At 39.4% G+C, this 24,738-nt stretch overlaps 1 protein-coding gene across 1 annotated transcript in view; it reads left to right on the forward strand.

Moving 5' to 3' along the window:
* LOC134528586 (uncharacterized) overlaps positions 1 to 24,738 on the forward strand; it is a 65,107-nt gene that overhangs the window by 21,753 nt on the left and 18,616 nt on the right. Inside the window, exons 2-5 of the mRNA XM_063362336.1 lie at positions 19,014 to 19,066; positions 19,598 to 19,673; positions 20,218 to 20,304; positions 22,088 to 22,366. Coding sequence (XP_063218406.1) covers positions 19,031 to 19,066; positions 19,598 to 19,673; positions 20,218 to 20,304; positions 22,088 to 22,366 — 478 coding nt within the window. The 5' untranslated portion in view covers positions 19,014 to 19,030. The remainder of the gene's footprint in view (positions 1 to 19,013; positions 19,067 to 19,597; positions 19,674 to 20,217; positions 20,305 to 22,087; positions 22,367 to 24,738) is intronic.

A 24,738-nucleotide genomic window follows, 5' to 3' on the forward strand; every position in this document is an offset into this window, starting at 1 on the left:
ATAATTGAAAATGTTTTTTTTTCTCGTTTTGCATGATATCTTGCTTGTTTCAAGTTACGCAACCATAAAAAGATATCGTCTAGCAAAATGAAAAATGAAGAAAGGCTGTAAACAACTCGACCCCCTTCAATTTATATATATATATATATATATATATATATATATATATATATATACATATATATACATATATATATATATATATATATATATATATATATATATATATATATATATATATATATGTGTGTGTGTGTGTGTGTGTGTGTGAGTCTTCCAGCACTCGCCAGAGACGCGTACATATAACCTCGGTAATGAGCATATTCATGTGTTCTCATGTTGCAAAAACACTTATACTACAAAACTCGGGCCTCGGATACGAAATGTAACGTAGAATTCTTCAAAATAATGTAGAGCGTGATAAATATACACAAATTGTGTTTTCAACTAAATTTCTGGCCGCGAATCACACGTAGTTCCCGCGCCCGCCGCTAGAATTCGCTGCCGGAGCAGCTGCGTCGACCATCGAATAATTCCATTTGCAGATCGAAATTTTAAAATATGTAATGTAACGGCTCCGATAAAAGCGAAAAAGACCTGGAAAAAAAATATTGAACCCCGGCTTTGGAACTGATTTTCGACTGCTCATCTTGTTAAAATTCACTAAACAGATATTATCTTTGAAAGATTTGTGCAATGGGAGTGCATGACTTGATGTAAGCTTTTGGACATACGCCATTGCTAAGCACATGTATGTCTGAAGAAGAAAACTACAAAAAAAAAACACAAAAGACAAAAACACAAATTAAGCAAAAAATTGCTGTTGTAAACAGGATATAAACACCACATAATATTCCATAACAGGAATATGGTCAACAAACAAAGAAAAACAAAGAAAAATGGAATAACAGAACGAAAAAACTCCCACCTATGATGACAGCACAAACATATTGAAACCCATATATATATATTTGTGCTGTCATCATTTGTGGGTTAATTTTCGTTCTGTTATTCCATTTTTCTTTGTTTGTTGACCATATTCCTGTTATGGAATATTATGTGGTGTTTATATCCTGTTTACAACAGCAATTTTGTGCTTAATTAGTGTTTTTGTCTTTTGGTTTTTTTTTGTAGTTTTCTTCTACAGACATACATGTGCATAGCAATGGAGTATGTCCAAAAGCTTACATCAAGTCACTAAACAGATGAAGTTTCCCTTTGGCTTTTTTTTAAACTTTGGTTAGCGTCATCCTCCACAGAAGGCCGCAACGTGGTTACACATTTCCGTCCCATTCACGAATTTATTCCTGCCGAACGTCATATACCAAGACTGAAAAAAGTTACCGAGTTTGTAACTGTAAACGTGATCTGCACATATGTACTCGCGTGAACTGACTGTAAGATCTCATATAAAGTCTATTCACAATCGACGTAAGTTTCGTCATATCAGGGTATACCCAGGCGTTAAGAATACTCCAGAAACCCTACCGGAACCCCCAGGCAACTAGGGGCTTGCGCCCTCCCTTCCCCCTTGTACCCTTCCCTCTGACCCTCCATCTCTACGGCCATTGTCAGCCTTCCTTCGCCCCTCATCAGTCTTCAGCGTCGATGTATACGCGCTTTATCTTAATTTTTATATTTTTTAACGAACAAATATATACAAATCTGACTATAAGAGATCAATCGTATGCAGAACCCAGTCGCAGAGAAAGTACAAAACTTGACCGTGTAGCAGTTAGTCAGGCGAAAAAAAAAAAAAACATATATAAATTGATATTGATGTTAATTAAAAAACTCTAGGTAAACACTCATCGAATTGATAAGCCATTTATAAATACGTATTGATAGTTATATTGATGCCCTGAAAAATTAAAAAAAAAAGGAGAAAAAACTACATATGTTGTTCGTATTTAAGTAAATGTGCCAGGTGAATATTTTAAATTATTTGGCTATTTGTGTCAGCGATGTGTTGCGCGCTATCACCACATCGTGAATTCAGTTTGAATCATGTGGTAAACACAAAATTAGAGCAGAACGATTCACCCCGGCGATTTTTTTTCCTAACCTAACTAAAAACTAAGTGTGTTTGGGAGGGGTCTGGGTTAGTGAAAAACTCTTAAATACGTCTCAAGCCGAAGCCTATACGCTCTAATCATGCAGGGTGTTAGCCATGCAGGAGGGGTAGCATGCATCATGTGCTAGGAGGGGATTGGCCAGCCATGGCAGCGATTGGCGCCATGACTAACTCCCCTCACAGACTATTCTAGACTAAAACTAGATAAGTTGATCCCAGGTAAAACCTGCATAGACACAGGGAAAACCCTGGGCACTTACATGCGGGATAAAAAATCTTTTATGAATTAATATCAAGCAGGTTGGTTACAAGGAAACAGAAGGATGGTTCTGGAAGAAGAGTTGGACAGAGTGCAAAAGAGTCTACCATGGTGGGGGGGGGGGGGGGTTGAGGGGTTGGGGGCCACTCCGGCTCAATGTCTTTCGGTATGATGCTGTAACTAAATAACAATGTACACATTCGTTCCAAAAGGGAGGGGGGGGGGGCAATATTCCTTTTTATAAAGAATCATATCCCCCCTATTGAAGCGGGGGGTCCGGGGGTCCTCCTCAGGGAAAATTTGTATTTCGAGGTGGAAAATGGTGCTATTTAAGCAGTTTTATTATCTGAAAACTGATTACACAGCACTTTTTTTGCCCCCGTTTGCCCCCACTTCAAGGTTTCAGAAGGGGGGGGGGCATAATACCCTTCCCCCCCCTGTTGTTGCGCCCCTGCTCGTTGGGACTGGTTGAGCGGTTGTCGTCGAACGTCAGTTACTGGTCGGTCGTCCGGCGAGTGGGCGAGGGGTGTGGGGTGGGGGACTGGTGATCGGTGAGAACTCCGCGCAGGAGAAAGGCCCGACCCTTGTCCGGCGACCTTGGCCGACCAGGGTCACCCGTGGCACGACCTCCGACCTCTGACCTGCGAGGAATAGCCCCTCCCCCCCCCCCCCCCACCAACCATGATCCGTACACCTGGCACTCACGACGTGTCCTCAGGGGAGAAAACACTGCACACACATCTCCCGTGCTCTTACAAGAGATTCCCACTGAAGCCAGCTGCCGAGAAACAGTTTGTAGTACCACAAGAAAGATACATAGACTGTTTGTAGTGCTGCAGTTGCTTTCTTGTAAATGTATAAGTTTACAATTATCTGTAATTTTACATGAGTATTTCTGTCCGGTCGTCTTGACCTCTGCTCTCGGTGGTTTCCTCAGCATGTTCACACGTCCGCCACCAGGGGCGCATGTGCCCTGGTCATACCGCGTACAGTTGGATGGAGGGGGGGGGGGGGGAACTCATGTCCGAGCACCCGAACAACACACGGTAGAAATTGTTCCGACCCAGTACAAATATTTTTTTTTGACCATGCTATTTTGTACCGAACTAAACCTGCCTGCTTAATGCACGCCATACTGCGCCCAGGGTTTTTTTTTTCCCTGTGTCCACGCAGATTTCACCTGGGGTCAAAATTCGCTAAATTAAAATATGAGGGTTAGTGACGGTGTCAATCGCTGCCACGGCTGGCCAATCCCCGAGCAAAGCATGGCTGAAACCCCCGCATGATTAGGCGTATACACTGTCAAAATTCTTCACTTGAAATTTACAAAGAAAACTGGTTAAAATTTATCCAGGGATCTGCGTTAAAAATTTTACTTTCATTAAAAATGAATCCGCAAGAATAATCTTGGTATATAAGAAAAAAACATTCAAAAACTGGTTAAGACTCGCACAAAAACACACACACATATTTCTTTCACATGTGCATTTGCCCTTCTTATACAAAAAAATAGTATTCGGAAATTGGTATACAGGCTAAATTCTACAAAGATACAGTTGTCTAAAATAACAAAGAGCTCTTTGTTTATTTGTAGGGACAGGAAAAATTCTCGGGTTCAATAACCTGCAGGATGAACTCCATAGTTCTACGTACACTCGGTCGAATGTCACCCACTCATTGGCTGCTGTCTTGTGAGACGTCCCAACGTAGCAGCCTGTGATTCGTATAAAGCTTTGGTCGGGCGTTTCTCATTGGCCCAGAGTCATCCAGGTGAGTTGTGAGCCAATAGCAGTGGCAGCACTGAGGTATAACTATTTGTATTTTAGCCTGTCGCGGAATGAATTCGCGAATTTTTCCGGTATCTATTTATTTGAGATAAATTCGTCGTTGAAATGTTTACCAGTGTAGACTTAATTTGAGACGAATTTTCTAGCCCGGACCCTCCAACCCAACACAGAACATGTCAGGTTTGCTGTCACGCCTTGTCCAAGTGAAATAACCCTCGTATTTCAGCTGCAAGCAATCTAGCGCAGGCGCTGGATTTCAGCTGATGTGAAACCCGGTAGTTTCCCCCCCCCCCTTTACTTCCTCCAGGGGTTATTAGCGGAGTCAGACATCGCAAAGTGCAATTCGCTTTCTAATTGTTGCGCTCAGGGATGCTGCCTCTCTGCTGCGAGATCGCACACGTGACATGACCACGAAGAAGTTGAACAGCAATCTTGGGAAATGTGAAGAACCCTCTTCACTCCCACGGCCATCGAGAAAAACCACCGGCAAGTCATTATTATCTTTTTGGCCCAGTCCCTATTAATAAATGCACAATTTTTTAAACTGCACAATTAAAAATATATAAACACTAGCTGCCCGACCCGGCTTCGCACGGTTGTATTAATGGGGAAAAAAATGAGACCAAATCTCTTATTTACAGTTATAATAAATGAAATAAAATGAAAATTAATTAATTTTGACAAAAACTTAATACAATGCTTTGTAATGTACCGAAGAAAAAACGAATAGCACCGATAGTTTCCCGACTCCGAGCACGCAACGTTGCCATGGATACGAAGTACCCACTGTTTCCCGGGCTTAAACACCAATCAACATTGATAATCAGTTTATTATTAATCATAAATTATTAAGACCATTAATCTAAATAAAAACTATCCTATCTCTCAAGTTGGAAGAAATTACACATAAATGCCAATTTTCCTCGAAATCGGTTAATTTCACTGGAAACAAACATCAGGACACTGGATTTATATATATTAAGAAGATATCTAAAGACCGTTGGATAAGATAAGACATGATATCGAGCTAATCGAAACGGAACATGGTAAAAAAAGGGACAGCCCAGAATGTTGCATTAATTAGACATTGTTATGTTTTAAGTGATCACTTCTTTGTTTTTTCCATTTTAAATTTATTTTAATTTTAGGAAAGTAACTTTTTTAAAGAATCTGTAGCTAAGAGTAAAAAGAACTTGGAACAAACTTGGAGCTTACCCACGTTACTGAATTCGTGTGTAAACATGCCTGATCATGTTTGTATAGTTTGCTGTTTTCTTAGAGAAATATAATTCCTTAAATGGAACTCGTATGTCTTTTGGGATGAAATTTTGAGAAACGCCAGTGTAACAACCAAGGAAATACTATTGAGCTACCAACAAAAACAATTTGTTCAGTTTTAACTTAAATTGTGCTTCTTTTTAATTGCTTCCTAATCCCCGTCATAATTTAGACTCTTTTTTTCGAAAACCGAAAATTGAACCCGGAGCCATTGTCCTACCTGGCAGACGTTCCTGCCACTAGACTCCCCACGGCTGTTAAGGGGCCCGCCTCGTCAGGTGTGTGTGTGTGTGTGTGTGTGTGTGTGTCAGCGAGGCGGGATGATAAGCGCGACGCTCGCTGGTGCTTCTAGCGCGGTGTCTCCTCTGGACTGGCGCGCAGTCTTCTCGTCGTCACAGGACAACTGTGGAATTTGAGCGGTGACCGTAACATTATACGGCGGAGAAATGAAGATAAAAGTGTAATGTAAGTCCCTTAAGTGCTTTGAAGAATATGCACCGGTTATTTACGTCCAAAAATTACCCTGAAAACACACGTTTTAGCAATTTTAACTCTTCTAAGAATACAGTTAAAAAACTTAATCCGAAATCAAAAGCACTTTCCGGCCGTCAGCGAACTCTTGAATGCTTTCCGTAATAAGATCCCACTCGGACGTCTTGAGCAGTTTTCAAATCGCGTTGTTTTTCCTGAAGCTCTGCGCACCGTGTGTGTGCCCGGGTGGGCGGGGGCCTTATGAGCTCCTGCGTGATGAATCACCGCCGCCACAAGTGTTGCGCAACTGACTGCATTAAGCTGTTGCCGCTCGCCTTGACGCGCCGCTGTTCTCTCCCTCGACCAATCACCGTCAACAGCGCCGCACAGTGGAGTATTTGTACCGAAATCCTGGCCAAAAATATTTTTTTTGATTATTTGAAGTCAAACAGTTTATACGACTTTTTGTGAACTATTTTTGCAATAAAACACTTAAATGAAGCTCTTGTGCACCAAAGAACAACTGGATTCAGCAATAAAATAAAAGCAAAGCCTATTAAGTGGAAAGCTATTCACATTGCAGATTCATTTTACATTTACTTCTGTATTCATAGCAGTCTTTATAGATGATAAGTTATTTACAAAAATGAGTTCAGTTTATTCTCAGCCTTCATTGTAATTTCTTGTGTCTGTACGATGAACGCGCGCTGTGTTAATCCGAGTCTTCGGAGCTACAGCTACGGTTCTCCTCTGCTTCCTCGTAATTATATTCAGCTTCTTCATCGCACCCATTTTCGCTTCTTTTGGTAGAACGAATTTCAGCCATCTCTGGCAGAAGAAGCTCCAGAGTCTCGCTGCTATATGGCTTAGTTGTTTTCCTTCGCCTCTGTGTAGAGCAGCTCAAAAAAGGATCACTGGTTAACAGCAGCCTATTGAGGACATCTCTGTTGCACACTTCTCTGTTAAATTTTCGGGAATACTTCGTCCTGTACATCCGGAAATGTTTGTTCCTAGCCTCAGCAGCTTCTTCTGATAGCTGGCCTATAGGCAGAATAGCTTCTTTAATAACTGCAGCTCCGTGAATCAATACTTTGTGCATTGTTGGACTCATGGGATGCCAACTATAGAGGCTCACATATATCTTGGCTGTTTCATAAGCATACTTATGAAATTTCGTCTCATCAATATGGTGCCCACTTGAAATAGCTTCCAATATTACTTTTAATCTTTTAATAAGTTCAACATTCACGCCAGTAATTCGTGATGCAGTGTCTGGTTCTGCAAAGAAGCGTCTTGATGTGTTCCCATCATTCGTAGTTCCAAATCCTTGCTTTGGAACATCAACCAATAATCCAAGTTCGTCTTTAAGCATTTTTTGAATGTTCTTTTTAGTATCCGCAACAATTCTCTTCTGTTCTTTACTTCTTGCTTGCCAAATGCTAATTGGTATTCTGTATGACAAACGCAAAATTGATTCCAAAAACCTGATCCGTGTGTGCAGAGGGGACAGTCCAAACGTTAAAGTATTGGGGTTTTCTGTGAAATCCTTACATAATTTATTAAAATCTTTTGATGTAGATCCACAGATGTAACACCTCATTGTCGATGTCGTGCCAGTTGCAGCATTGCAGACTTTTCCGTCAACCATTGTTAACAGTAAAGTGTGTCGAATCTTCACAGCTCCATGAAAACTTGGCACTTCTGTTTCTTTCAATGTTTTTATTTGTTCCTGAATGTACTTAATTTCATCAAGAGTAACATCTGCAGTTTCATGTACAAAACGGATGCGAATTGGCCTACAGAATCTTGTGGAGGAAGGTGTTGGGTTCTGCCATATAATTTTTTTCTCTGTATGGTTATTAGCAATTAATTTTATGGGCACACATGAACTTTGAAAAATATTGGCATCACTATCAGCTATGTTTTCAAATTTTTGTTTGAACTGTGTTTGCTGAGAACCATCGCACCCCCATTTTGAGATTAATTCCAAATTTTGTTTTTCTTCTGACGACAGTACCTGTAACACTTCTTCTAAGTATTTGCATAACCTTGAAGAGGTGTGATCCAATAAAGACTGTAACTTAACTTCTGCTTTTGTTTCAGAAACGACAATGGAGTCTTCGCTTGGGTAACATTCTTTTCTTGCTTTTGTGAGCAGTGAATAGCAAGGGTAAACATTTTTGTTTGCACTATAAATTACTTGATATTGCTGTTTTGTTAATTCCGCTTGAACAAAAATAGACAATGCTTCTGAAGGGTTGTGTTTTTTTACTGAATTTCTGTTTGACAATAGATTTGTTTTAATTTTACTAGCCCTTGTTGGAGTCTCAGTGATTTTTTTCATTAAATCAGCAGCATCAGAATTTCCTGAAACTCTGTGATTCATTGATGCAGCATATGTTAGTTCTTCAGGGGTGAACTGTTGTCTGAGTTCTTCTGTTTTCCTGCGTTTTGTCCTCTCACTTGACTCAATGAAGTCCTTCGTAGGACGACCGCGACCTGAGGTAGTTGATGAAAAGTTGGGCACCTTAATGGTATGCGATAACCATTTACCATTGTTCCGGAGAAACCGTTCCTCTTTGTTATTAGCTAAAGACCACCTTTTCTTAAAATCAGCTTTAAAATACCTGAGCAAGCGACTTAATGACTTTCTCTCATCTTCTGGGCACTTTGTTATGTCAGCTACTCTGTGTTCCATAAAATGAAGCTTTTCAACAATGGACCTGTTTGGAGATTCCCGGAGTAGTTCATATAATGACATTCTTGTAAATTCCTTTTCCATGTTCTGAACCTAAAACAAAATAAACTAATATTTATGACTGTAATTAATTATGAAATAAAGTTTATACTTACATATTATTTTAAAAAATTATCTAAATCTTATTTACGGTTTATATTAGTATAACGTAGGCAATCACTTAAAAACCGATATCTTAAATCTTATCTATATCACGATAAATATAAATGTATAAGATTTTTAATAAATCTGTGTTAACAAAACCACATTTCCTATCACATTAATATCTGGATAAGAAACATGATTGGGACAAAGAAAATAGTAAACGCACAGAACTTTGAAAGTGAATGTTGATGGGAATATGTCCACTCCGAAATTAAGAGAGGAGCATCACATAGGGTATTTTCCTCAATTTATTTTCTAATTCCCAGTCTCCAACACGTGCATATCTCAGCACTGATGAATCAACTGGCTCATAATATTAATTTAAGCACAAATATTGAATAGCAACTTGTACCTAGTTCTGTAATAGTTTTATTAGAATTTACTAGCGGTGGAAAACGTTTGGTAGGGACTGTAATGTTATTATTTCTTATTTAATAATGCTGGCAATGTATTACAAATACAAGAGCTATAATAAACCAAAGTAAAATTAGTTTTTCCGGTATCCTTTGATAGGCAACAGTCAAATTTGTTAATCTGAAAACTATTGTAAAAATCCACACCAATGTTTAAAATTAGTGTTAAATAAAAATGGCAACTACATGCGGGAAATTTCTCTTCTGGTATTGAAACTTAGTGGGCAACGTATTAAGAATATGTTTAAACGACAGCCCGACAAGGCCCGACACACATTCAAAAAGTCTCTTGAAATCATAAATTTTTTCTAACCTTTCGAACACACATTTTGTCCTAACATTGTTATTTTTTATTACGGCACTTAAATAATTTTTCACAATAAAATATACATTGAAATGAAACAGTTACCTTATTTAACAGCTGTACGAAATTTCATGACAATATGTCAATCCTAACAGCTAGTAGAAACACGTATGTTGAAGAACACGAACGGTGAACTCTCTAGCACAAGCACGTCCGCACACATAGACATCAACTCTTCAACTAAGCGTAGCAGTCACCGGATATGACTCATGGTACCAAAATAGACCCTGCTCGACGCGCATGTGATTAGGCAACAAGAAAATACCATTTCTGCTGTGACTAAACGAAATTTTTTTTTTTCTTTTTTGGCCAGGATTTTGGTACAAATACTCCACTGTGCGCCGCCTGGCAGAGTACGTCTTCCCGGTGATTACCACGTCTCCTGGTCCGGACCGTCACTGCCTGCATTCCTCCCGCGCATCACCGCGTCATCACCGTCTCGTCTGCGTTGCGTGCTTCCGATCATCGCTTACGTAACTCCTCTCGGAGTCTTACAGCGCGGGGCGGCTCGTGAAGCAAGGTTCATTAAGGCCTCCGCCTACCCGGGCACACACACGGTGCGCAGAACTTCAGGGAACAACAACGCGATTTCAAAACTGCTCAAGACGTCCGAGTGGGATCTTATTACGGAAAGCATTCAAGAGTTCGCTGACGGCCGGAAAGTGCTTTTGATTTCGGATTAAGTTTTTAAACTGTATTCATAGAAGAGTTAAAATTGCTAAAACGTGTGTTTTCAGGGTAATTTTTAGACGTAAATATCCGGTGCATATTCTTCAAAGCACTTAAGGGACTTACATTACACCTTTATCTTCATTTCTTCGCCATATGATATAATTGCCGCTCAAATATCACAGTTGTCCTGTGACGACGAGAAGACTGCGCGCCAGTCCAGAGGACACACCGCGCTAGAAGCACCAGCGAGCGTCGCGCTTATCATCCCGCCTCGCTGACACACATACACCCCTGATCACACTTTCCTCGCCATCACTGTTATCTAACACCACACCTCCCTTTCATCTGTTATTCTGTCAACAATGTTTTCAACAGATATTCACTTAGTGCAATATAATGTTCGAAACAAATACACACAAGTGAATGTGATCCTTTCTTTTAATAATTATTTTTAAGCAACTTCAGGTATGAGTGTGTGTATGTAAGGTTGTGTGATAAGCTACTTAATATGTAGGTATGGTTAAATAGCGAATAGTTTTTTTTTATTTTTCAAAGCAATACCGTGTCGTTTACATAAGTTTTATATTTATTGTAAATTCTATTTTTAGTTATTATTTAGTAATTATGTGTGTCCTTTTTCTCTGAAAAATATCAGACCACCATTTGAGAACACACATTAAAAATATTAAAAAATTAATTAAACATTGTTTTCCTTAGTTTAGTATGTTTTAAATGATCACTTTTTTTAATATTTAATATTTATTTTTATTTTTAGGAAAGTTACATTTTCCACTACTTAACTTCGTCACTTGTAAAAATAAGAGGAATAAATAAATAAAAAGGAATTACAAACACGTGTGTGACATGTTACACTTAGTGACTATCTGTTGGAAATATTGGTGACATAACAGCAAAGTGTAAGGGAGGTATAGTGTTGGATTTTCAGGAGAGAAAAAAACTTAAATTACCTATAGCAATGACGAGAAAAACATCAGCATGACGTGTGAGACGAGCCTTAGTGGCCAGTCTACCTTAGGAACATGTCGAAAACGAAAAAAGCAGTGAATTTTGACAATTTTACAGAAAACTATATTTAGGGTTTTTCAAAAAGGACTGTTCTCAGCCGAGGCGTTATTTTATTTTCCGTGCTCAAACTACCATTGAAATCATTTTACGACAGCGACAAATATGGTGGTGGCTCAATGTAACATCATTGTTACTGTAGTTGTTAAGTCATTTTAAAGTTTAAGTATTTATTTAAAACTAGCTAATGCCCGGTATGCAGTGTAGTCTCTCTCTCTTTTTTTTTTTTTGTGATTTGTTTGAAGTAGGTGCACATATACAAAACATATCTCTATCTCTATCTAATTCTCTGTCCCTCTCTAGCTCTCTATGTATATATTTATACCTCTCTATCTGTATATATCTCTATCTATATATCTATATTTCCCTCTATATCTCGCTCTATCCTTTATATAACTATATATATGTTACTCTACAGCAACGAATATATTAAAAATCTTTGTTTTTAATTATATTTTTATCTTTCACAGGTGTGACATAGGTACATAAATCACGCGCGTATTCGAATGAAACTTTTTTTTTAAATTTCAAATCAATCGTTGAAGAAACATCGGAGATCTAATATTTCAAACGAACGAACATTTACATTTTTATTTTTATAGATTACTTCCTTGAAATTCCTTGTTTTACATTTATGAATTTGATATAGTTATTTTTTCTGCTCTAAATTTGCATCATGTGTATGTCTTGGAGCTTTGATTTTTTGACGTGATAACGTCTTATAAATCGATGAACGCCGGCTAACGCACGAAAAATGGTCACGTTCCGCCTGAGCCAAGCGTGCAAGGAAACGGCCAACCACCGCGCGAGAAAATCTTCTATAATATGAAACAGGTTGAAGGCGGGCTTTTTAACTATTTGTTCGTGATTGTAGTTTTGACAAATTATTTTAAATTAAATTTGCAAAAACTTTAAATAATATTTGAAAATTAAAAAAAATATGCAATATTTCATCAATGTTTTCTTATGACGTTATCACGTAAAATTATCGTCCGTAAACTGAATTTACGGACAACATCCTTTTTTTTTCGTTTTTGTTAGTGACCAGTAGCATGTAACCACGTTCCATGACAGGAAGAAGCCGCGGTCATGTGAATGTAGCGGCGAACTCGCGTGAAAGCGCCAGTTTCTCTGGTCTGTTTCCTCGCGGCTTGAAGCCGGGAGAAGATAGGAGGAAGCGAGCCGCGCGGAAACTACATAATCATGCCCCGGCTTTATTTTGCAAAACAAGCATGAATATATAAAAAGGGGTTTGTCTGTAAAGTCGGTTTACGGACGATAATTTTACGTGATAACGTCATAAGAAAACATTGATGAATAATTGCATACTTTTTAATTTTCAAATATTATTTACAGTTTTTTGCAAATTTAATTTAAATAATTTGTTAAAAATATAATTACGAACAATTATTTAAAAAGCCCGCCTTAACCTGTTTCATATTATATAAGGTTTTCTCGCACGGTGGTTGGCCGGCTCTAGCACACTCGGCTCAGGCGAAACGTGACACTTTTTCGTGCGTGCAGCCGGCGTTCATCGATTTATGAGACACTATCACGTCAAAAAAACCTTCTTACGTATGGATAAATGCTTATTTTATGGTTAAAAGTTCCTAAAAATAACATATTTATGTTTATTTTTAATAAGTTTTTTTTTTTTTCGTGTTTGCTAAAATTATACTTGATCAGTGTGAGCCATAGTGAAACATATCCTTTTGTGTGTATATTTTACATTTTAGTCCGTAAATTATTGTGTTCTCGATGTATACGTGGTTACAATTTTAATCATTCCCAAGTGAAACGTAACAAGTCCACTATCAAAACAAACTTTTTACTGTGTACTTCACGGACTTCACAGAAAAGTGTTACAAGTGCACATTGTGCGAGTATACCAATGCAAAGATATATTAAAGGTTGATTTTTTGGCTGTCCTGTAAAACTGAATAATAAGGACGAGTAGACTTTCTTCTGATGTATCTCACAAGTAGTTGGAACCCTCTTATATAATTAGATATATGAATATTCATGACTAGGGACCGGAAATATTCGCGGTTTCGACGGCCTTCAGGATAGACTGCACATTCCCCTGTACACTCGGGCAAATTACGCCAGTTCATTGGCTGCTGACTTGTAAGTCGTCTCAGGTGGTTTGTCTGTGATTCGATCCTTCTTTGGTTGAGGGTTTATAATTGGTTGAGATTCGTACAGATGAACAGTAAGCCAATAGCAAAATCATTTAAAAGGTATATGTATTTGACTTCTAGCCTATCGCCGAATGAATCCGCGAATTTTTCCGGTCTCTATTTATGACAGTGTAAAGGTAAAAGTACTGTATTGCGCCACACTGTTATGCATGGACAGAGTCGGAAGTCAGACTTGAAGATGATGGGACCTTCAGGATTGTATTCGGGGTTCTGCGAAACAACCGTGTAGCGACTCGATGTTCAGAACACGAGACATCTCGGGAGGCTGGGAGCTGACCCGTGACTCCTGCTTCGCCGAGTTACCAGCACGAAGTGCACAGGAGTGCTGTCACAACTTAGAAACACACAACTTAGAAACACACAAGATATAATCTTATAAGTTATGACTGTTCTAAGTTGTGTGTTTCTAAGTTATGACGTTTTTAAGTTACGTGTTTCTAAGTTATGACAATTCTAAGTTGTGTGTTTCTAAGTTGTGATAGTTCTAAGTTATGACGTTTCTAAGTTGTGTGGTTTTGCGTTGCGTGTTTTTAAATTACGTGTTTCTAAGTTATGACAGTTCTAAGTTGTGTGTTTATAAGTTGTGATGGTTCTAAGTAATGACTTTATAAGTTATGGCGTTTCTAAGTTGCGTGTTTCTAAGTTATGTATTTCTAAGTTATGATCGTTCTAACATATGACTGTTCTAAGTTATGTGGATTTTTTTCGTGTTTTCTAAGTTATGACTGTTCTAAGTTGTGTGTTTCTTACGTTATGTGTGGTTCTCAAGTGCACATGACGGGGCCGAAGCCGTCCAAAAACCCCGTTATCTGATTGGTCGCTTGCCCATCTTGCTGCGCGTTTGTTTTTGTTGTCGGCTTTTCCCAGTGCCGGAGAAAGTTCTCAGACAACCTTCGCGTTTAAAAGCACTCTGACGTAATTGTCCGTCCGGACGAGGCATTACGATGGAGTTATTCAACCGCCGTGTTCACAGGAAGATGCGTCTCTACACTTTCTTTTTAACACCAATAACGCACGACGTTTTTTTCTGGGTCCGTGACAAAAAAAAAAAATTATCTTCATTCAAGGCACGTCTCAGCGAAAACAGTTGCTCATTTAGCAGTCGGTTCCAAATTAGTTTGTTAGTTTGCGAATAATGAAACGAAACTGGTCGTTGAACGCAGAATGTCGCTTTCTCTTGTGCACACCTTGCGTCTTGGCGTGAAATCTCGCGACGTTAATTTACACGTGACGACAATGCAAGCAGGAAGAGCCTACCTGGACACACGCGCGCACACACACAGACACACACACACGCGCGGTGTTCACATATTTTAACGACTCAGGCAATTTAAAAGATTGTGTCAAGATATCAGATGGGTAGATTTATCTATTAAGATGAAGCACTTCAGAATATTTTGAAGTCAGAATAGTAGTTGTATTTACGGAATTCGTTTTCAAATTATATATATTTTTGACGTGACAACGTCTAATAAATCGATGAAAGCAGGCTACACGCACGAAAAAGTGTCCCATAACGCACATTGTCCCGTTACGATGTGTACCGTCACGCTCATTGTACGCTTGCGCCGCATCTGGGAATCTCTCTTCCACTCGATTGGAACAACCATCGATTTGACTTTTTCGAGGCACATTAAACTTGAAACACTCCTATTCGTTTCCTACTTTTCCTATCATCGTACTATCCTTAACACAATAACACAGATTGGAAGAATTTAAATAGCAAACATGTATAAAAGTTATAGTTAAAATAATCTCTTCGTTAAAGTAATAAACAAATTTGAATTAATGAGTGCAAATAAAGTAAATTTATCAATGAAAGTGTAGATTTCATTTCACTCTTTCTTTGTATGCATACAAAATAGTGATTATTCAATAAAAATGATTCAATTTTATACATAAAAGTATGCAATCATTTCATCAATGTTTTGTTATGACGTTGTCACGTTAAACTATCGTCCGTAAACCGACTTTACAGACAACCAATTTTTTTTTCTGAAGCTCTGCGCACCGTGTGTGTGTGTGTGCCCGGGTGGGCGGGGGTCTTAAGGCAGTTGACATTTCGTGAAGAAACCCGCCGCTGGAGCGCTGAGTTATATATCGCAGACATATCGCGCGATCATCCCGGACAATGCAGAGGGCATTGCGACAGCGGGGACCGCGGGGTCTGACAGCCCTTTCACCCGCCGTCCAATTGCACAAGGCATGTCCTATCCCGCTTTTACTGCAGCCTCTGTGCCTTCAGGGCTGTTGGCCAATGAGGTCTCTGCTTTGTTAACGCCGGGTCCTGGTGTTGTTCACTGCGTTGAGTCGGTGGTGAATTACTTGAAACACATCTTGGACATGGACGTTCGACATCGTGAAGCATCGCGATGAAGTTTTCTCAACGATCTTCTCACCAAGTCTCCGGAGTAGTTTAGTAGCAATCAGCAGAAGACACTCGTAAGATTTTATATCTACTCCTTGGAGGTAAAAATGTGAAGCGAGGTCTTTAACGCGATTTTAATTGAAGTCAAAATGAGAATGATTCATCGCCCCCATTCACAACTGGATAGACAAAAGTTTTTTTTTTTTGCTTAAAATGAAGCCTTTTTCTTTTTATAAAAACTCACTTCCTAAAGGCATTTTACGTTAACTCCTAACGAGTTTTTTTCAATCCATTAAAACATTTCTAGCATTATTAGGGACCGGAAAAATTCGCGGTTTAATAGCCTTCAGGATATACTGCACATTCCCCTGTACACTTGGGCAAATAACGCCAGTTCATTAGCTGCTTACTTGTGAGTCGTCTCAGCTGGTTTGTCTGTGATTCGATCCTTCTTTGGTTGAGGGTTTATAATTGGTTGAGATTCGTCCAGATGAACAGTAAGCCAATAAAAAAAAGGTATATGTATTTGTCTTCTAGCCTATCGCCGAATGAATCCGCGAATTTTTCCTGTCCCTAAGCATTATTATTTACACCAGTTGATAACCAGAGTGACTTCAGCTTTAAAATAGACATTCGTTACTTAGACTAAATACCTCCATGATTTATATACTTACAAGCGTGATGAAGTATTGCCTATTTAGTTATTCGGAACTTAAAAAAAACGCACGTTTTTGTTTTTAGCGATGGTTAATATTCGACCGTCTAAAATTTTGTTGAAGCTTACATTTAAAAAATTTCAGTTAGATTGTTTTATTATAAGATTTAAGTTTTGATCACTTGTAAGGTTATGAAATAAAATTATTACAATAATTTATAGCTTTCACCGGAGTGGGTAGTATACCTTATTTCAATTATATATATTTATGTCAAATTTCATAACCAAATTTCCATATTCCTTCCTTAAAAACGCACCAAGAAACTTTGGAAAAAAATTACAAGTTCAGTCCTTCCTTGCGATGCACTCAGTTTCACATAAGAAATCATTACAACGTGTTTCTATGTCTAACACTGACACTAATTTATAACTTTTTGGCAAAAACAAGTAGTGTTTGTTTGCAGAAAGCTTTTCCTAATTGCCTAACATACAAGCGCTAAATGACAGACACTTTGGGACGGAACAATAATTTTTTTCATAGTTATTGGTGTTTTAAAAAGTTTTAAGATTCTTTTAAATTTTTTCTTCTTGTTCCATGGTCTTTTCAGTTCAAATAAACAATAGCCATGCAGAATTATACACTATAGAAATAGAAGATTTGCTATATGAATGATTGACTAGCATTAACAAGAAATCTTACAATCATCTTACACAGCTAATGAAGAGAGAGATAATGACTGAAAATTTTCGAGGCGTTAAAAATATATATATATATATATATATATATATATATATATATATATATATATATATATATATATATAGGTTCCTATTTGAGACTTTATGGCTTTTGCCTGGAGCTTATGCAACAACATGTACTTCGAAGACTAGCTGGTGTTATCCCACCGATATTCAGGCGTTAGGAAAATTTTTGTTTCAATTAGAACAATTAAATAAACAATTGAATTAGCTAAATTATTTAATAGCTAATAAATTTACAAGACCCAATATTTTAAAATTAATTTCTTATTTGACAGCCTTTTTTTCAAAAGCCGTTATACGTAAAATACGTGTCTAGGTTGGATTCTACCATAAACGTCTAATTACCACACAAGTAAAGGTAGATCTTTATCATACCCCTTTTAGTCTAAAACTCAAATAAATATAAACGTTATTTAAGTGGTTTTAAAATTAGTCAATAATCCTTGTCAGGTAAACACTGCCTGTAATAAATACTATAGACTACAGGAATGGCTCTATGGAGAAGGAAGCGCCTACCAAACGAATATACATCAGAGACCCGCCTAGGGGCGTATCTGTGTCGGCGAGGCGGGACTAGCTGGTGCTTCTAGTGCGGTGTCTCCTCTGGACTGGCGAGCAGTCTTCTCCCAGTGCACATGAGCGGTGACCGTAACATTACACGGCAGAGGAATGAAGATTAAGGTGTCATGCAAGTTCCTTAAGTACTTTCAAGAATATGTACTGGGAGTTTCAATTATAAAAGAAAATATTCTTGAAAACACCCGCTCTAGCCATTTTCAAACTTCTAAAGATACCGTTTAAAAAATGAATACGGTAATAGAAATATGTACTTCATTCGAGGGAACTATTGGAGGTACTAGGACAATACAAAGAATAAATATCCGGGAATGAATCCCGAACCTAGTGCTACTTCGAACACAGTGGTTTATGTGTAATTTAAAATTTACAGGTTGCTGTGATTTTCCATGAATACTTCTGTTCCATTTACAAATAATAATAAAAAAAAAGTTGTCTGTAAAGTCGGTTTGCGGACGATAGTTTAACGTGACAGCGTCATAACTAAACATTGATGAAATGATTGCATACCTTTATGAATAAAATTGAATCATTTTATTGAATTATCACTATTTTGTATGGATACAAAGAAGGAGTGAAATGAAATCTACAATTTAATTGATAAATTTACTTTTATTTGCACTCATTAATTCAAATATGTTTATTACTTTAACGAACAGATTATTTTAACTGTAACTTTTATACATTTTTGCTATTTAACTTCTTCCAATCTGTGTTATTCTGTTAAGGATAGGACGATGATAGGAAAAGTAGGAAACGAATGTGAGTGTTTCAAGTTTAATGTGCCTCGAAAAAGTCAAATCGATGGTTGTTCCAATCGAGTGGAAGAGAGGTAGATGCGGCGCAAGCGTACAATGAGCGTAACGGGACACAGCGTAACGGGACAATGTGCGGAACGGGACACTGTTTTCGTGCGTGCAGCCGGCGTTCATAGATTTATTAGACGTTGTCACGTCAAAAAGTGCCAGGGCGGAACCCAGGGAACGCCGCCGGCGCTGGAAGCCAGGTCACGTGATCAGACGACATGGCGGGTCTCGGCCGCCCATGTCGGGTGTACGACATGCGCGGCTCGCCCATGACGACACGGCATGTCGAACCGCGGGGGATCCGAGCACATTCCGTCCTTAACTGCAGCGTCTCTGTTCCAGATTCCTCTACCGCCATCATGCAGCCGTGGGGGGTAGTCATCCTACTCATGCTGGTGAGTAACACACACACCCAAATAAACCATACAATCTGAACTGCATTCGTCAAACTAAAAAAAAAAAAAAATTGGTGTTTTCGAATTCTGTAATCCACGTGACTGAACAAAATTTCTTGTAGACGCTGTTTTTTTATGTTTAGCTTTGGTTGTTATAAGACCCTTTCTGTCTCCTGGCGTGGACATTAAATAATATTTATTAGTTAGAACATTTACAAAAAATATAATAAGACAAATAAAATAAGTGTTCATGTGAATGTTTCTGTTGAATCAGTGTTATATTTTCTTTAATTTAAAAAAAATCTCAGATTCGTTAATCTCTTTTTGTTCAGCTTGCAACATGTCTGGTGGCAAATATTTCCGTAGGTTACATTTTTTTTGTTAACGTTTTCAATCATACCTCTTCGGCTGATTCGGATATATTTTTTCCTAAGCGTTATCTCTTGTGACGTGAAGTTTTCCCTTCGTTTGCCTCCCTCCCCTCCTCTGGACGTAAACAAACTGCATGTTTGGTTTGTGTTTTGTTCGCAGTTCGCGGCGGCAGCGGCCAGAGCAGCGGAGCAGGCCGCCCTCTTCTTCGACACGGAGACCTACAACCAGGAGGAGAGTACGTGCACTCTCAGCACTCTCACACTCTCACACTCTCAGCGGTTATGAAGACTTTAATAATAATAATTTATTTCCCATTTTTTTTACACTTTGTTAACAATATGCACTTAATTAACCAGGAAATTTAGCACTCACGAAAGCAAGCTTGTATGTGAGTGCATCTAGTCACTGCAAATTACATGCGGTATTTTGACGATTGTAAACATTTGTAAATGTATAATAACTGATAAATAAATATATAAAATATAACTTAAGAAACTTTTAATTAGTTATATAAAGATGAAAGTTAAAAAGAGCAATTTATTAAAATTCAATATTATGACTAAAAACGTATAAAATATAACATAGTTACATGAATAAATGAAAATATAATTAAATAAAAATTAGTATTTAAGTTAAGTACAGGTACAAAGTTATAACAATATATAAAAACTTACTTAAATACTAAAGCCATCTCTTCATCAGTCAAATTATGTAGTCAAATATTAACATATCATTTGAAAATAAGTTGTAGTTGTTAGTTTCGCCGCGCTGTGTTGCAGAGCTGAGGCACAGCCGGCAAGTGGACCAGGCGGTGCAGTCCATCCTGAAGTGGCTCCAAGGCCGCTACACCAGGACTGCGAGCCACGGTGAGCCGCGACTCAGCGACAACACGTGTCGTCCTCAGGGGCTAGGTTCATGAATCGATGAACGCCGGCTGCACGCACGAAAAAGCATGACTAGAGACTGGAAAAATTAATTACCTCCAGGATAGACTCCACGATCCTGTGCACACTCGGGGAAACGTCACGTGTTCATTGGCTACTGACTCGTGAGGCGTCTCTACTGGGAGACACGTGATTCGATACTGCTTTGACTGAGGGACTATAATTGGCCCACAGTCCTCCAGGTTAACATTGAACCAATAGCAGATGTTGCGTAAAGGTACAATTATTTGCATTTAAGCGTATCGCGAAATGAATCCGCGAATTTTTCCAGTCTCTAAGCATGACTCATTGTCACGTTCCGCCTGAGCCGAGCGTGCAAGAACCGGCCAAACCACCGTGCGAGAAAAATCTTTTATAATATCAAACAGGTTTAAGGCGGGCTTTTTTTAACTAATTGTTCGTGATTACATTTAAACAGATTATTTAAATTAAATTTACAAAAAACTGCAAATAATATTTGAAAATTAAAAAAGTATGCAATTTTTCATCAATGTTTTCTTATGAAGTTATCACGTAAAATTTTCGTCCGTAAACCGACTTTACAAACAACCCCCCCCCCCTTTTTTTTACTATAAATGTGAACTTGAATGTCGTAATGTTAGAACAAAAAAAAATGGAGGGCTGATGAACTAAATTGTTCGTATTGAAAGATACATACATACATGTTTATCGTCAAATATTAAAAACATTTTTTTTTGTGTAGTATCCAACTTGTGATGTATTAAAAATGAAATGTATTTGTTTACCATCTTTGTTATATCAAAAATATCTGGAATAGTGGAATTGATTTGTGGTGGTGGTATGAGGTGTTGCCGGGAATGATTTTGGTTTGGTTGGTTTGAAAAAAAAAAAAAAGGCGCCAAGATGAGTTCTTGCCCACCTGTCCATTACGAGCATGCGTAAAGGGCCTATAATCCTTCGTCAAACTTTCGCTTCCAATACTTTCCAGTATGTTTGCTGAAATAATGTTGAAGTGTTATGACTTCAACGAAAACGTCACTAGTGCAAACATGTTTGTTTTATAAGTTAGGTGACTCAAGCTCCAAATCAATTTTTTTTTGCATAAAGGACGGGTTCTAATGTATGCCAGGTAAATTTATATTTCTTTCAGCAGCAGTTGTGACTTTTTAAAGTTCATATATAAAATTAACTTCCATAAATCAAAGTTTAAAAAATAGGCGATAATGAATCAAATCCGAAATCTTTCTTACGTGTTTTACCAGGTTAATTTTCAACGTGAGTTTTTGAGGAAAAAAAGGTGGATGTGTAATTTATAGAGACCGGAAAAATTCGCGGGTTCATTTACGTTATGCTAGAATTCAAACAACTGTATATTTATATTGCTTCTGTGGTTTACTCACAATTTATCTAAAGGACTCTGAGCCAATGAAAAAACCTTCACCCAAAAGAGTATCGATTCGCAAGTTTCCCAGTTGACAGGTGTCACGAGTCAATAGCCAATGAGCAGGTGGCATTTGTCTGAGTGTGAAGGGGATTGTGGAGTCTATCCTAGAGGTCATCGAAATCGCGAGTTTTTCCAGTCTCTAGGAATTTAATTATTTAGTCTTCCTCCTCACATGCAGGAGGGCCAGTCTGTAGGATTGGCAGGGAAGGGGAAGCACGCGAGGATAACCTACACTGGCAATGCACGAGGGACTTGTTTAGTTCAGGAGGGTTCCGCTCACACACGTGTCGTGTGCCGCAGACAACAACAGGAGGAGCTTCCGCGAACAGCAGGAGGTGTTGGCCTCGGAGCCGTCTCGCCAGTACCTGCCGGCGCCGGAGTCCACGGAGAAGCCCCGCCCCTTCCAGCCGGCGCCGCCCCCGGGCTACCCCTACCAGCCGCAGCCGCAGCCGCCCTTCCTGGAGGTGTCATCGCCCGCCCCAAGCAGCCCCGCCGTCATCTACCCGGGCCCGCCCGCTCCGTCGGGCTCCGCGGACGTGACGGGGTCCTCCCAGCTGCCCGTCGGAGAGGACAACTCAGGTGAAAAACCATCCGCAGGGATCATCACGATTTTGTTCCGGTCTACAACAACATAGTGACGATTTCTGGCCCATGTACATGACCACCCCGGCATCTTACAAAGTGACAATTTATGTTCCCTGTACATCTAGCTCCCGTGCGCTACGACATCGTGACGATTTCTGGCCCCCTGTACATAACCACCCCGGCATTTTACAAATTGACAATTTATGTTACCTGTACATCGAGCCAGTGTGCATCGACATCGTGACGATTTCTGGCCCCATGTACATGACCACCCCGGCATTTTACAAACTGACAATTTATGTTCCCTGTACATCGAGCCCGTGTGCATCGACATCGTGACGATTTCTGGCCCATGTACATAACCACCCTGAAATTTTACAAAAGTGACAATTTATGTTCCCTGTACATCGAGCCCGTGTGCATCGACATCGTGACGATTTCTGATCCATGTACATAACCACCCTGAAATTTTACAAAAGTGACAATTTATGTTCCCTGTACATCGAGCCCGTGTGCATCGACATCGTGACGATTTCTGGCCCATGTACATAACCACCCTGAAATTTTACAAAAGTGACAATTTATGTTACCTGTACATCGAGCCAGTGTGCATCGACATCGTGACGATTTCTGGCCCCATGTACATGACCACCCCGGCATTTTACAAACTGACAGTTTATGTTCCCTGTACATCGAGCCCGTGTGCATCGACATCGTGACGATTTCTGGCCCATGTACATGACCACCCTGGTATTTTACAAAGTGACAATTTTTGTTCCCCTCTACATCGAGCCCGTGTGCATTGACATCGTTACGATTTCTGGCCCATGTACATGACCACCCCGGCATTTTACAAAAGTGACAATTTATGTTCCCTGTACATCGAGCCCGTGTGCATCGACATCGTGACGATTTCTGGCCCCGTGTACATAACCACCCTGGTATTTTACAAACTGACAATTTATGTTCCCTGTACATCGAGCCCGTGTGCATCGACATCGTGACGATTTTAGGCCCATGTACATAACCACCCTGGAATTTTACAAAAGTGACAATTTATGTTCCCTGTACATCGAGCCCGTGTGCATCGATATCGTGACGATTTCCGGCCCATGTACATAACTACCCTGGCATTTTGCAAAGTGACAATTTTTTTTCCTTGTACATCGACCCCGTGTGCATCGACATCGTGACGATTTCCGGCCCATGTACAACACCACCCTGGCATTTTGCAAAGTGACAATTTAGGTTCCCTGTACATCGAGCCTGTGTGCATCGACATCGTGACGATTTCTGACCCATGTACATAACCACCCTGGTATTTTACAATGTGACAGTTTATGTTCCCCTGTACATCGAGCCCGTGTGCATTGACATCGTGACGATTTATGGCCCATGTACATGACCACCCCGGCATTTTACAAAGTGACAATTTATGTTCCCTGTACATCAAGCCCGTGTGAATTGACATCGTGACGACTTCTGGCCCATGTACATAACCACCCTTGCATTTTGCAAAGTGACAATTTATGTTCCCTGTACATCGAGCCCGTGTGCATCGATATCGTGACGATTTCTGGCCCGTAGACATACATACCCACCCTGGCATTTTACAAAGTGACAATTTAGGTTCCCTGTACATCGAGCCTGTGTGCATCGACATCGTGACGATTTCTGGCCCCGTGTACATAACCACCCTGGCATTTTACAAACTGACAATTTATGTTCCCTGTACATCGAGCCCGTGTGCATCGACATCGTGACGATTTTAGGCCCATGTACATAACCACCCTGGAATTTTACAAAAGTGACAATTTATGTTCCCTGTACATCGAGCCCGTGTGCATCGATATCGTGACGATTTCCGGCCCATGTACATAACTACCCTGGCATTTTGCAAAGTGACAATTTTTTTTCCTTGTACATCGACCCCGTGTGCATCGACATCGTGACGATTTCCGGCCCATGTACAACACCACCCTGGCATTTTGTAAAGTGTACATCGAGCCTGTGTGCATCGACATCGTGACGATTTCTGACCCATGTACATAACCACCCTGGTATTTTACAATGTGACAGTTTATGTTCCCCTGTACATCGAGCCCGTGTGCATTGACATCGTGACGATTTATGGCCCATGTACATGACCACCCCGGCATTTTACAAAGTGACAATTTATGTTCCCTGTACATCAAGCCCGTGTGAATTGACATCGTGACGACTTCTGGCCCATGTACATAACCACCCTTGCATTTTGCAAAGTGACAATTTATGTTCCCTGTACATCGAGCCCGTGTGCATCGATATCGTGACGATTTCTGGCCCGTAGACATACATACCCACCCTGGCATTTTACAAAGTGACAA

The sequence above is a fragment of the Bacillus rossius genome, chromosome 1 (assembly GCF_032445375.1).
Source record: "Bacillus rossius redtenbacheri isolate Brsri chromosome 1, Brsri_v3, whole genome shotgun sequence".
Classification (NCBI taxonomy): Eukaryota; Metazoa; Arthropoda; class Insecta; order Phasmatodea; family Bacillidae; genus Bacillus; species Bacillus rossius.